Source organism: Amblyomma americanum, chromosome 6, assembly GCF_052857255.1.
Source record: "Amblyomma americanum isolate KBUSLIRL-KWMA chromosome 6, ASM5285725v1, whole genome shotgun sequence".
Lineage (NCBI taxonomy): Eukaryota > Metazoa > Arthropoda > Arachnida > Ixodida > Ixodidae > Amblyomma > Amblyomma americanum.
In genome coordinates this window covers 28,522,123-28,536,987 of record NC_135502.1, presented here as the reverse complement: position 1 = coordinate 28,536,987, position 14,865 = coordinate 28,522,123, and the positions used below count along the sequence as shown (strand labels likewise).

At 50.4% G+C, this 14,865-nt stretch overlaps 1 protein-coding gene across 2 annotated transcripts; it reads left to right on the top strand.

Annotated features, from left to right (window-relative positions):
- Positions 1–2,435: 2,435 nt before the first annotated feature.
- On the top strand, positions 2,436–14,596 carry edl (ETS-domain lacking). 2 transcript variants are annotated; one of them, XM_077668879.1, is made up of 3 exons: positions 2,436–3,002; positions 11,325–11,508; positions 13,508–14,596. In XM_077668879.1, exons 1-3 carry the CDS (start codon positions 2,991–2,993, stop codon positions 13,720–13,722), a joined length of 411 nt encoding a protein of 136 aa, XP_077525005.1. In that variant the 5' UTR covers positions 2,436–2,990; the 3' UTR covers positions 13,723–14,596. The 2 variants fall into 2 exon arrangements, with proteins under 2 accessions (XP_077525005.1, XP_077525004.1); XM_077668878.1 differs by lacking the exon at positions 2,436–3,002 and adding an exon at positions 7,336–7,830.
- The last annotated feature ends 269 nt before the right edge of the window (positions 14,597–14,865 follow it).

Sequence of the window (14,865 nt, the reverse complement as noted above, 5' to 3'; positions counted from 1 at the left end):
GTAACACATTTTATTCCGATTACATGAGTTGCGAACTTCCACAAGCGGGCATGATGCGATGGAACTCGTACTGGTCATACTTGATATCTGAATCGTCAGGAACTGAATTTCCGTAGTTAAATCTTCAAGGAACAACGCGAAAGTGCAGATCGAACAACCAAGGCAAAAATTACGACAAGACGGGCGCCTGTGGCTCGTCCTGTCTCTTCGCGCTGTTTCGCAGCTACCTAATAGCATGAACCAATTATCCCAAAGGAGAATTTTGGTCGCATTTGTGAGTTCAGTTTTGTGGTGTTTTGTCTTTCTTTTTGCAGGAGAATTTTTTCTGGCTAAACAACTCGGGAACCTGAGAGATTTTACAGGAAAGGACATTCTACGTTGTTAATTACAGCGACATCGGCGTCGTAGTACGCACAACCAAAAACTTCCGTGACCACTTACTGTCGAAATTCAACGTTGTCTCGGTGGGCTTGAACCGTAAGGGTGGTCGTTTATATGAACTCGAGAACGTCAGGTCGAGTCGGCTCGTCGGTGTCATACGTGTAAACGCTAGCCAGTCGAGCCAAGTGAGTCTGATTGTAGAAGGTATTTTGACTCAGTCCGCCCTCGCCAGCAAGGTGAATGTGAACGCTATCTTCGTTTACATGAATCTACAGGGGAGGGTCGAGTCGGGCGTCGGGCTGAGTAGGGCCACCCCGCATCGACGACAGTGGCTTTACATGAACTCGATCACGATGAGTCAAGACCAAGTTAACGGGTCGGGCTGACCCAGCCAGACCTGTTAACGTTTACATTAACTGTACAGGCGAATTTCAGCCCGACAGACACAATTCACCCGCCATTGATGGGTTCATGTAAACACCCAGTATTTCAAGTCAAGAAGTTAATTACAGGGAGGGGAGAGTAGAAACCTCTTTTGCACGGGGCGCGCCTGCACGCCTCCTAAACTGCACCTCTGTGAAAGTGGCGGTGCACCGCACATTGAACAACGCCTTTCTACGCTCGCACTATACAGCTCTACGGTGAAGTTCGCTGCAGTCAGGCCAGCCTTGAATCGCCTAGAGAGCGTTCATATAAACATCCTGTCGCCGAGTTAGCGTAATCTTGCTCATACCGACGCCTGACTCGACCCGCTCCTGGCGGGTTCATGTAAACGAAGGCTGAGGACATGAGCTTTCAAGAATGAGACATCCTAATCACGTGATTCAGTGGTATCGCTCTAATTTCCACGCACCAGCATAACGAGATTAGTTCGAAAGCTCCTTCTTCTGCTTGTGCTCAGCAGCACGGAAGCTATTCAACGCGGAGCTGTACGAAAACATAACCGGCGTTCAGTCTTTGCAGACAGCATCTCTAGTGAGCCAACGCAATGGAACATCGCCGTTGGCCTGAGAGCACTAAAGTCGGGCCCGTGTATGACTACGCTTCTCAACATTAATCTCAGTCCTCTCTCCTAAGTTTTCCTTTTTTTTATTGCGCAGTTTCCCCACGACACACACATACATTCACTCACACGAGGAAACAGACCGAACGGGACGCAACCTGCACGGAAAAGGGACCGGGGTGCGAACACAAAGCGGGAATAAAAGACCCCAGGGAGGGCATCAGGAGCGGCGAGGGAGGTGGAGAGAGATTAAATGCTCTCCCTCCCGCGATCCTCCTTTTTTCCACGGCAAAAGAAGACGAGGCGGAAAGGAAGGAAGCCGGCAGCGTTGCTCCGGGGTGCCTCCCCTCCCAAAAATTTGGCAATTCTTGCTTGGCGTGCACAAACGCACCTGGACGAGGGAGGGGACCGGCGCGCGTGGCCCCACCGTGCACCTCCTCGCGAACAAAGCTGACGGAAGGCGCAGGCACCGGATGTGGGGAGGACCCCTCCCTCCACGGTTTCCTCCTCTTCTCGCATCCTTTTCCGCCTCTCCCTCGTAGTTTTGGTGCGCTTTTACACCATTCCTGTCGTCTCGCTAACGCGTGTGCAAGCCCCTCTCCTTGCCCTCTTATTTTCTGTACTCTTTTGAAGTGCTCACCGAGGAAGCACTTTCCCTTTCTGCGAGAGCACCGGCTTCGCCCCCGGACTATTCTGAGACATCACCTATACCCCTCAAACTAGCTCCCCTGCAGGCTTGGCCCACCGCGTCACATATCCATTTTATTACTTTTGCTTGCACCCGGGTGCGCTACAGACGCACGCACGGACGAACTTGTCCCGCGGCGTCGCACGGGCTCGCTACCCAGGCCGCGGCCCCGTCCCTCTCCGTCCATCCGCTCCAGTCCCGGGCCACGGCGGACTGTTGCTACGATCTCGGCTCAAACCCCACGGGAGCTCCGAGGGCCGAGACAGCGCACCGAAGCTCTCTGCGCAGTGTTCGACTGCACGCGTTGATTCCGACAGATCTGAATCTCCCGGAGGCTGGGGCTTCTTCTCTTCGCCAACATCGCAGCGTCGGGCAGCGGATTTTCGCGAAGCTCCAACTGTGTGGGACCGTACTGCTCAGTTGGAAGGAGCGTGCAGCCGCACAGGACGCATTCCCTGCTTGACCTCATTAGCAGCGAAGGGCACGAGACGTCGACCGAGGAACGCGTTCCGCCCCGTGCACCGCAGCGAGCAGTCAAAGGCGAAGCCACTCCCCGCTGTGAGGAGTAGAGGCGACGACGAGCAGAGGTGAACGGAAGGAACAAGCGGGCGCTCGCCTCCGCCCCGCTGACGCACTGCTGCATTGATTGCCACGGCCGCCTTGTGCAAGAACTGCGCTGGGGCTAACAGGAAGCGATTGTCGGGTGCTTTTGCAAGAAGGACCGCGAGCGCCGGTCTTATCTTTCTTGGAGGGCGCTGTGATTTCCCCTTAGGGCCGGAGTGACAGCTGCGAGAAGGGAGACGCGTGGCCAACTCGTGCAGAATTTCTGAATTGGCTCCCCAGCACGGCTGCCCGCCTTCCAAAGTCAAGCTGGAGCAAGTCCTCCGAGGGTCGGCTGGTAACTGCGCCCAAACGGACATGGTCCACAACGTAAGTGATCTCAAGTGGGTTAGTTTGGGAGGACGGTCTCCTGGCTTTAGCTTGGACGTGCTACCTACTGCTGTAGTGTTTGAGCTGGCACTATTCGTGCTCTTGACGTGCAAAAAGAAATAATAATACAGGCCTGCTTCCAGCTTGCCGTGGCATGAACCTATGTACAGTCTTATTCAAAAGTATTCGGCCACACAGTCTGCTTTTGAGCGTACTGGAACACTCACGGCTCACTTAAACGCCAAAGAACCCTGATAGGCTTATGCAATGGTTCTTCTCGCCTTACATAGGTTTACATTTGGACGGCTGACGTGAATTCTTCACTTCATGGCATGGTCCTGTGGCCTGAGGACTTTTAACGGGAGGAGTACTGTTCCTGTATGTATGTTCCCGCAAGGAGCTATACGGGGGAGTACCTACGGAAGTTCCTAGCGATATCCGCGCGAAGCTTGTGCGTTTGCTGTCGGTGCAACGCTTAAAATACAGGGAGAATGAGAGACAGAAATCCATCTTAGCGCTTCCTCACGGCTACAAAGCGGGGCTAGCTAGGGCCTTCTCAAAGCCAGCTAGAAACCACCTAGTGCGACGATTTACATCCATAAATCCATCTGGGAAGTAGTGGTCAAATAGCCGGGTTAATGACCGTTGGAATAATCACGTGCAGTGCGGGCAAGCGCCCGCGAAGCAGCTTACATCGCTGCTTCATTCGCTTGAGGCCTGGAGCACCCGTTCCGCGATTTTAAGGATGAAGAACTGATCAGAAATGGCAACCAGTCCGGCAAAAAGCGCGTTTGGCCGTAGACATTTGTGAACAGAAGCATGAACTGAAAAAGAAACTTGGAGAAAAATTTGTTTCGTCATTACCGCTAAACACGCTCATTTCTAACAAGCTGTGCCGTCCAGTAAGCACGAGCAGGTGAAAAAGAACATAATGACACGTGTTTGGTCACGCGTCTTGTCATCCATTCCGCCCCGAACACCTTGGTTTATCAATGCCTCCTGCTCGCACACTAACCATCGCTATTCGGATGATGCTACTCTGAATCGTGTTTTCAGTCTTAAAAAAATTAAGCAACGACAGTGTTCCATCCCCATAACGGTTGTGAATCACGGGATTAGTTTGCATCCTCGTGAGCAGAGGATTATTTCCACCCGTCTGACAGGTCACTGATTCGGTTGCATTTTCTGTGAGAACAAAAGTTCACCTTAAGCGGACATACAACTGCATGCATGGACAATGTGGGGCACAGCTGCGTGTTACGAGTCAGTTTCATTATAACTCCCATGCTTGCCTGTTGTTGACCAGTAATAACGTTATTCAACTGGGCCATAGATGGGTAGAATGGGTTGTGTTGAAAATTTGGAGAGAGGGAGGGGTGGATGTGCAATGCTGGCCTTTTGCTGCCGATTGCATTAGGTGGCGGCAAAACACCCCTGCGACCAGACATCCGTAGACGTGATACGCGAGCCCGACACTTCACTGCACGCTCTTGAACTCCTGGTAGTCCACGTATATCCAGAGGCCTTTAGTAGATGGTCTCCGCTGTAAAGTTACAGCGTTTAAAAATCCACTTTGTTAACGGATAAAATCATTTCACACGGAATCATTTGCTTTTATTCTGTTACAAAGGAGGCAACAGTCCCCAAAATGATGAAACTGATGAAGCTTTTAAGGTGTCTTTGCTCGGTGACAGAAACTAAAACGGCCTGTACTCTGTACACGGGGTGCCGTGGGCCCTTTTAGAGAAAAGCAAAAGCCGTTGAACGGAAACGCAAGCTGCACTGCAGACGGCGACCACATCGAACGACGAGCTGCATCCGTGGCCGCTGTATGCATCGTTAGCGCGTACACACGCGGTGTAACCGTCACCGCGGTATAACACAAACACGCGCACACGCGGCGGCCCACCGGAAGAGCCCTTTTGATCGCCGGAAATGAAACGCCGGAGATGGTGCTTCCGTTCGGACTACACGCCCGCCTTCCACCATTTTTCTTTCTTTTTTTTGTACTTGTCTCCTCTTTCCTCTAGCCCACCATGCAACGGCCGCTAAACGCGCGCGACATTACTGCTGGCAGTCCATCCGATGCGCACAGCGGCCGCTGCCATGCGGGCCTAGTGGGGCGTCCCTTCCCCACCGGCGACCCCCCTCCGCTTCGGTTTCGCTCTCCGCGTGTAACTGTTCCGAAGCCGAGGCGACGCGCTGTCGCGACGCCGGGTCTGTTCAGTTTTATTATTTCTTTTCTTTTTTTGTTAAATCTCCGAAGCGTTGGTGTAGCGTACCTCCGGGCTGGTAAGCAGCGCTCTGCATCCGTTACAACAGCACCGGCTGCTTTGGACCTAGTAAGCGCGCGGAAGCAGCTTGAAAAGAAAACGACAGCTTTATTGGCTACGACCGGAAACGAAACGCTTGTTTACAGCGGCGCGATGTTTTACGAGACGTATTATGACCACCGCGGATATTTTTGGACAGTTTAAGGAAAGAAAAGACTAACAAAGACGGTAGACGTCTCACAAAGGAAGAAGGTAGTACGTTTAAGAAATTCGTTAAATTTTTTCCTGCACTTGCATCAGCAAAAACGGCAGTGATAGTTTACGGGTCACTCCATGAATTAAAAGAACTTAGTCACCTACAATACCGTGGCTGGGCTATTATAATGTTGAAGAAGAGGGCGAAGGTCGCACTTGATTACTTTACAATGATCAGAATCGGTCTGAAATAAATGAATCAAACGAGATAATATAGATGGAAAGAAAAAAAAAGTGGCACAAGCATGCATGACTCCGTCGCTGTTCTCGGTGAAAGAATATGATTGATAAGTGGTGCAACTGTTATCTCACCAATCAGCAGGACTCGTACACTTTACAGCTGCACTGATGACCCAAAAAAGTTGTAGGATCGCAGCCTTCTCAGGCAGTCCATCTGACTCGCATTCATCGTCAGTTTGCCGGTCGAAGCTCAGCAAACGGTGAACACTTCGTTGCCAGAGCTAGGTAGCGATTGCTGCAGCAGGTACGACCACGGGGCCAAGCTCAGTTTGCATTTGTGCCTCATCATATCTTAGTAGCAAATTCGCCGATTCTTGTCATAAAGTCGAAATCGTTAGTCGTTGCAACAGCGGGTGCTGTGCATTATGAGACAAGCATCCAGTGACGGTCGTAGCAGCGGAGAAGGTATAAAGGGTTTCTATACGGTTCACTGAACTTTGAAATTGGTGATTCTGCTCATCGATAACCTTAGTACTCATCACCGGTACAAGAGCATACATGCAGAACTAATATGTTCGAGCGAAACGGACATGAACAGCGATGTATATGTTAAATGTCACGCACGGATTTAAGTTCTGTAAAGGAAACTGACTGGGTGAGTGACTTGTCGAGTTCGTTATCACATGCTTGGAGAGTAGGTCGTGATGCAGAAATGAGTACGCTCTCAGTTCATAGTGGATGATAAGAAGGCGAGATCGTGTCTCCGGAGAGGGTGCAGCATTTCCGTCTGCCATCGTAAGTAAGACCTAGCTCAAAGGCGCCAAACCGGCTCACATGTGTCCCCGCTCTTAGACCATTGTGACCACTGACCGGCGCCAGTGGCCGCCACACATCGGCTGCAGAAATAAGGGCGCCGGTTAACGCATGGTCGGTCGGCAGACGCCACTATATCCGGAGCACCTATTATATGCAGCCAAGTGTGGCCCGCGAATGTGGGTCGCCAGTCGTTCCACATTCGGCCGCGGCGAACCGGCCACCAAGGAAGCGGGAAGAGAACACTGCAGCCATCCAGGGAAGGAGCCAGCCAGGCCCTCGCGGCCGCGAGAATTGAATGGGGGGCGGTCGGCGGCACAAGGAAAAAGAAGAGGCCTCCGAGATACGTGTTGTGCAAAAGAAACAGTCGGCGCGACCCAATCTGCCCGCGAGACGAGGCGAGGCCCATCTCAAGAAGAAAGAGGTCGGCGCGTGCGGAGTTGTTCAGGGAGCGCGCGCACAGACAACAAAAGAAATGGCGGGGGACGAAGAAGACGGAAGTGGTGCAGCAGCAGCAGCAGCACTGCGCACCAGAAGGGGAGGATGCGGCTCGCACGGCCTCCCCTCCGCGTGTCCCGTCGGCGAGGAGCGCGCGCGCGCGTCTCCGGCGACAGCTGTTCCTCGCTGTGGCTCCGGTGGCGGCTGCTGAAGCCACGTGACGTGGACAGGTGGCCCGGACGCAGGCTGCCGCCAGGAGCGGCGACGCGCCAGCTGCCCCGGGCGGAAACCGACCGCGGCCCCGCGACTGTGGACTGCGACGGCCAGAGAATAACCACAAAAGCATAAAAGGAGGCGCGCACCTATGGCAGAGGGGAGAGAGGGGCGCCGGGGAGAAAGAGAAGAAAGGAAAGAAGCCAAGGAGGAAACAGCGCAGCCAGCGGGGAAGGAAACGAGAAGAGGAGGAGGAGGAAAGCTGGGTAAAGCATGGTAGCAGCCCTCAACGGCAACATCAGAGGACGGCAGTATTACTTGGACCCGTGGTTCGCTGAGGAGAAGTCGTTCGGAGTTTCGTGGTCGGCGAGACGCGAAAGCGGTTACCAGTGTCGCGGTGCTCACGAGACGGACGACGACGGCGCGCTTTTGATTCGGCGCATCATCGCGTTTCTTCGGACAGCCCTGGATGCGTGGGATCGAGAATATCCTCTGCTCACTTCGAAGATAGCGCCTCACCTTCAACACCTCACCGGCAGGAAAGTCCGTTCCATCGAGCCTGCCTGTTCTTTACGAACTGACATCTCTGGAAACAAGCATTGGGAAACTCTCTCAGGATGTATGACGTTCAAGTTCACAAGCAGTGCGCGATGCCGGTAAGTGCGTTCACTGAGGCCTGCAGTAACACTGTCCTCTCGTTTGAAAGCCTTACGCTAACGCTAGGAAGTGACTGTAGAATCGGTGTCCGTCGAGATAAACACTAAAAAAAATGTAGTGTTTTGGTCTAATCGGGTCATCTTTACTCACGCGCTCGAAAAAGAGCAGAAACCACGTTGAACGCGGCGAACCACCGGGCACAGGACTCTCCAGTGAAGGATTTGAAATGCCTCATTATAACGGCTCCCAGGAGCCTGGCGTGACTGTGGTCGGATCAAATCGCAGCGCAATGGCCCGGGAAACGTGCTCCGAAGAGAAAGCGCGGGAAAAAGACAGCCGATATTATTACATGTTACTGCTATCAGCTTCCGCATAAACACCGATGCCGCCGGAAGTCATTCATCACGCGCCGAGCGATAACCGCCGGAGCTGACAAGACTCGAGCGCCTCTGCTTGCCCAATAGACTGGGGACTCATCAGTGCCGCTCAAAAAAAAAAAACAAAAAAAAAACGGTCCCCTCCGTTTGTTTATGCTTATTTGCAGTGTTCTTTTTTTCTCTAGGTATTTTTTTAACAAGCGCTTGGCACAGAGATGTCAAAAGGATGCAGCGCGTATGCAGGCAAGGAGGGCAGAATGTTTTGGATGTTAACGAGCTTCCCTTAGTACTCACTAAAGCCATTTTTGTGGGCATTGGTGGGTACCCAGAGGGATTTAGCTACCTTTGATAGTACCCACCACTGACTCAAGCGCCCCCTGGAGAGCACTAGCGCCCCCTATTCTGACCGATGACCCAAAATGTGCGGCGCATCTAGACTGTAGGTGGTGATGGAGTTCGCTGCTCTGACACGACAGGTGACAGCGTGTTGTCAGTAGGTCTGAGTTTATATCAGCTAATCTGAATTAGTTGTCTAGGAGGTATAGGCTCGAAAGGCAGAACAACTTTCTGGAAAACAGCCCCTACCCTACTGTACACACCACTGCAGAGCCCAGCACAAATCACCCGAATAGATAACTATCGGTGCTGATAACAGTAGAGGTGGGTACATATATACAAAAATTCATTAGTAGGCTAGAGAAGTTGGTAACAAAGTCAAGTTAGCAATCACTAGCGTGGAAAAGCGCATCTAAATGCTTGTAAGAATACATTGTTTAGCATGAACAATGCGTAAGATACATTGTTGAATATAATCCACTATTTGCGCACTCATCTGATTCTTTTTGTCTGTTGTTGCACTTTGCCCGAGAAAATCTACTAGCATGAAAATATTATCACCGTCTCAAATGTGCCCTCCGTTCCCATTCCCAACAGCATTCGTGTGGCTTCCATGCCGCCGGCGAGAACTGATACATGATTATCTTTGTTCACAAGTGCCATCACCAACAAGCACATGGTATCAGCATCAGCGCGCCATTGGCTTTTGTGTCGACACTCGTATAAACAGTAGGAATAGCTTTTCTAACGAAAGACACAAAAAGCGAGAGCTGGAAGCGGAATTAAGGTGTAGTGGAACCCGGATGTATAGAACTTGAAGGGGACAGCGAAATAGTTAGATATATATCCATAATTCGATACATATAAAGTGGCAATAGGTAGGCCTATTTGTAAAATATAGAAAAAATACATTGTTGCAAAGCTAATGACCCATTTCTAGCAGAGGCGTGCCACCCGCTACGCGTTGGTAGCACACCGTTCGCTAAGCGTTGCTAAACCCAACCTGCTGCACATCGAAGCCGCTGCGTGCGGTGCTTTGCTGGTTCCATATAGCCAATAATTTGAAATATCCAGGTTCGATACATCTGGACTCGACTGTAGCACTACCGCGAATAGTCGCATTGTACTGACAGTAGTAAGCGCCTCTAGGCGAGTGTAAGGAAAGGCTCAAAGACTGCCTCTCTCAAATGGGACATATATACCAACCGCGACGCTGTGGGGAGTGCGGAGGTTGGGGCTCCTGTGGTCTCACTATATACGTCATAAGCGCAAAAGAGATTTGCGACAGAGGCTACTAGATCAATGTCTCACGCCATTTCCGCAATGTCTCACGCCTTTTCCGCAATGTCTCGCGCCTTTTCCGAAATGTCTCACGCCTCTTCCGCAATGTCTCACGCCTCTTCCGCAATGTCTCACGCCTCTTCCGCGAGTGGAGAACGCAGAAAAAAAAGAGGAGCTGATGTTTGATTATTATTCACGAAATATAAATGTTGTGCGTTGAGAATCTGTCATTCGGGGTTGCCTCAGAGGAGTAATGGCTGCGCTGGCAATGACTAACCCCCCTTTTAAGTGAAACCTCTCGCGTGATAGAAGACATCACGCATCACACATGTTCGATAAAAGTTTAGCTGTAACTTCTCTACTAATTTGCTGCACGTGTCGGGTGCTTTGGAAGCCGCGACCTCTTTTTCTGTTCTGAAGTGTTGCTCAATTTTGAAACGACAAGCTGGCCCAATATTGCAGTCAGAGGGAAAGCTATATAGGCTCTTCGAATTTCACCGGCGTATTCTCTTCTCGTGCAACAGCTGGCGTAAATATTTCTCGTGTCGTTTTCCGTTGCTTGGGAGTGGAAACTGCTGATATGCTTGTTTTGTAACGTCGCTGGCAGGTTTGCACGAAGCCAACGTTCTTATCAGGGCTGGCAAATAAAGGCCTTGCGAGTGAGCTCTGTAAGAAATGGCCAGTGCAGCTGAGTGGAAATTGTGTTGCTTTGCCGAGCTCGGGGCAGCGTCTTGATGAAAGCGCAATGCTGAACCGCTTTCTGGTGAGATTTGGGTTGCACGTTAAATGCTCCCAAGTTTTCGACATGACTCCACTCACTACGTTCCTCATAGGTGAGTTGTTTTCAGGCGCAGAAATTCACCAGTTACTTTGTAAATGCGCGTTTAATCACTCAACCATTCAAGCTGCCCCTCCCTCACGCCATCTAACTCCTGCTTTTACAATAAAAAGAAATTGAACTCAAGTGACCACAACTGGGCATCAAAGGGACCTTGAGGACAAATTTAAGCTGGCATGCATCGATAGATTACTGTGTTCTAATTACAGACTCAGTGGGATACAGGCGTCGCCATCAGCGGCCGCTTTCGTAAGCAAACAGCGGTCTGTCAAGAGACCTTTTTTCGGGCGCGTATCCACGAGGGTAGCTGCACCGTCATTCATTTATAAACAGTGGCTGCGGAGTCCTTTCCGGTTTTGACGTCACAGATTTGAATCTAGTGGCGGGAAGATTTTCAAATAAAGGTTTTTGTGGCCAATAAATGCACCCTTTTGCTGAGGCCTAACGAACAAAGGTAAGCACAGCCAGAAAGCCGTAGAATCAATTTTTACTGAGAACAAGAGTTGGATAGAGTTCTCAGCGTTCCTGCAAGCACTTTCACTACGTCAGAGCAACATGTTTTAGAAACAAAATGGGTGCTTGAATTTGTGTGGATACGGTGTCTGGTTAAGGCGCAATGGCAGGCACCTAACCCTGCGCCCGCCATCTCGCCTTTGTGCAGGAGTCGTACAAGAGGATGAGTCCGAGCACGTGGTTTGGGTCGGCCGCTGGCGGCTCTCCCGAGCAGCCGCCTTTGCCGGCGTCCGCCTACCGAGGCCTGTGCTCGCTCACCGTATGCTGGCAGCCAACCGTTCCTCGCGGAGAGGCGTCCCACCAACGGAAGGACACTGCGGCACTGCCCAAAGGTGAGCCGCTCGCACCCTGCTCTCTATGCAATTCAGTGCTGCAGTTTGTTTGATTTGGTTCGGTTCGGTTTGGTTTATGGGGTTCAACGTCCCAAATCAACTCAGGCTATGAGGAACGCCGTAGTGGAGGGCTCCGGAAAATTTCGACCACCTGGGGTTCTTTAATGTGCGCTGAAATCGCACAGAACAAGGACCTCAACCATTTCGGTTCAATCGGTTGCTGTAGTTTGTCTCTTTGTATTTAATGCGATAGCATTAGAAACCCCATGGGGCCAAAATTCATTGTCGGTCATAAAATTTGCCCATTGGCTAAAGAGAAGTGGCGTCACGAGACCGTAGATGACGTCACTTCCGATGAAATGCACCAACATCTGCTTATGCTATCACATTAGCATTATCCAATGGCATTAGGTGTCCCTATGAATTTTTCTTTGCTCTTTTTCCGCGGTGTTTATTCTAACTCATTAGATGTAATGCATTAGAGTACATTATGGGATAATATAATGGATGGTATACAAGCGTATTGGTTACGCTGGACCTTTTCATCACTTAATGTGGTTACTCAGCAACTGATGATATCTACTAAACATGGCTGAAAATGGTACATCAGACGCATTTGCTTCCATCTGAACATTTGTCTCGATATTGTAAGACGTTAGGCGTGTTGTGAAAGTGACCTCATAATGTCTACTAAATATAGCTCTGATAAGCCCGAGGTCGTGTCTGTTCGATGATTATGACACCAAAATGTAGAGCACTGCTTATAAAGTTGTTTAGGTAGCATGGAACTTAAAAACTGGCCTCAGCGTAGTCCATCAAGTCTAGCTTTACTGTTAATGGTGACGTACGAGCGCGGTTGTAATTTCTTTCTAACCATAAGCCGCACAGTATCTACGGGCTACGGTGCCGATTCTGAATTCACCAGCCGACTAATGTCGGTCACGCAAACATTTCCTCATCTGGTGGCGGCCTCTATCCGTTGCTGAAAGCAGCTCCAACTTACCCGCCACGTTTCATATCTTTCGCGCATTCATTCGCCAGCTATGCTCCGCTTGGAAGCCGACAGATGGCGAGACGAGTATCAGAAGGAAAGCTGAGCAGCCAGCCGGCGCGGTTCTCAAAACATTGGCACTTGCGGTTAGCATGAGGAGGCACACCGTGAAGATGGGAGGACTACCCCTTTTCGTGACCCCAAGCATTGTGCAAATAATAAAGCTTTTCTCTCTCACTCATGCCGATGGCAGCATACGGCTATGATTTAATCGTGTGTGAGCGTGTCAGTGGGACAGAATGCTAAATATCGTAGCACGCACGCATGTACAGGGGTGGTCAGAAGTTTCCAGGAAACAGCTCAGTATATCTGTACGCGGTAGGCGAAGCGTCATTCTCGCCTCTCACAACCTTCTTAGATTCATAGCGGTGTTAAGGGCGACTATAACGCCTCAAAGCAGACCGTGTGGCCTGGGAACTTTTGGCCAACCCTGTACATGTTAAAACGAGACTGAAAAGAAACTGAAGTTGGCCTATATCAATTGATTAAAGTCGCTGTTTTCTGTGAAAACGAAGGTTTTAAAAGCTCATTTTTAAGAACAGACCAAAACTGAAATACAGGTGTCATTACCGGCAAACTTCGAATGCAAACTGTGGGGCGTCGACATGGGTATTAAAATTTATTTTTTCGCGGTCCTCAGAGAACACGGAGGCTACTATACCCGCCATTTACTTCAAAACAGTGTAAACGCCGAGTCCTTTCAGTTCTTGACGTCACGAGTTTGACGCGAGTGGCGGGAAAATCTACAAATGCAATTTTACCAGTAATAAATAGGTCTTTTGCTGCCGGACCAACATCAACATGTTCAGAAAGGGCCACATTAGAGTCGAGTTACTAAAACAAAAAAAAAAAACTGATGGAGTTTTCCTCAGTCTCCCTTTATGTTCAGGTCTGCAGCAATTCTAGCTCCGTTAGTAACTGTTCGTGATTTTGTTCTCTTCTGTTCAGATCCTCGCCAGTGGAGCCGGGACGACGTGGCCGTGTGGCTCGTGCACGTGATGGACCAGCACCGGCTACCCGCCGTCTCCACCGACCGTTTCCTGATGAACGGCAAGGCTCTCTGCCTCATGACCATGGAGATGTTCGTGCAGCGTGTGCCCCTCGGGGGAAAACTGCTCTACAAGGACTTCCAGCTGAGACTCAGCAACGTGCTCTACAACTAACGTGCGCTGGACTCGCATCTTCTCCCGGCCGCTAACAGCAACAGCTGCCGTGCGCGGCACATGCACAGAACAGTTCCCGAAGCCAGCTCGAGCACAGTCCACTTTGCCGTGGATCCGACGTTGGCTTCGTATCTACCAAGCCCGGAGGTACACAGTCGAAAAAGAGAGCAAGATGCCACTTCTAAGAGGAACTGACATGGTTCCCGCTTGCTACGCAAGTTCCAAATGAACCCTAAAGGGCGACGTCATAGCCTACAGATCACGTGGATTGCCGCCTCTGTAGTGCGTATTTGTGATGCACTGCCTTGTGACCTTCTGGGGGTCCGATCTAGTCATGATGCTGTGGACACTTCATCGAAGGCCACCTAGGCGGGCCCGTGGATGCCACTGCCACAGTGTGACTGCGACCAGTGCATTGGAGTTTGTGGGCTCGCGTGTAAATAGGAAAAAATATGCATACACATGTTCACAAAAGACTGGTTCCATGCACCTTTGCTCATCAACATATTTTTGGTGAAATGAGGGTCTCATCGTTGCGGATTATGTCGTCCTTCAGGATTATTCAAGTGACTTTATAATATCATTGTAGAATTTCGTTAGAAACCGTTACTACGGACGCCTCGGACGATTAGCGAGGCTGAAATTTGATGTCCGTGTTGGGACCATGTAAATAAGCTGGAAGACGTTTATGAGTGTGTGCGCGTGTCATGAATAGTGTAGTCGTGGATAAATGCTTCAGTATTATATCCGAACTCACTTTTCGCAGTGAGGAGATGTGTGTACTTAAAACGGAGTGGTCGCAGCTCACTTAACTGTTCCATATGCACGATAACACAGTACCTCATTAACCGCAGTAAAAATCTTCCAAAGCCTACGCAGTTTGTTGAGTCCATCACATTACAAGCAACAATGGTCGCTGGTCAACATCAACATCACGTCGCCTGTCCGCGCTCGAAGAGACGTACTGCGATCATAATCGCAGGAGACAGCCGCAGCGAAGATTTGGCGCTGGAACGTAATGCATGTTTTTAAATATACCACGGTAGATTTCATGCTATAACAGTTTATTTCCAGAAATTACAGCCCACAGTCATTGAGCTTAAAATACCTTCACGAGAACACAGGGTGGGAGGACATGCCATC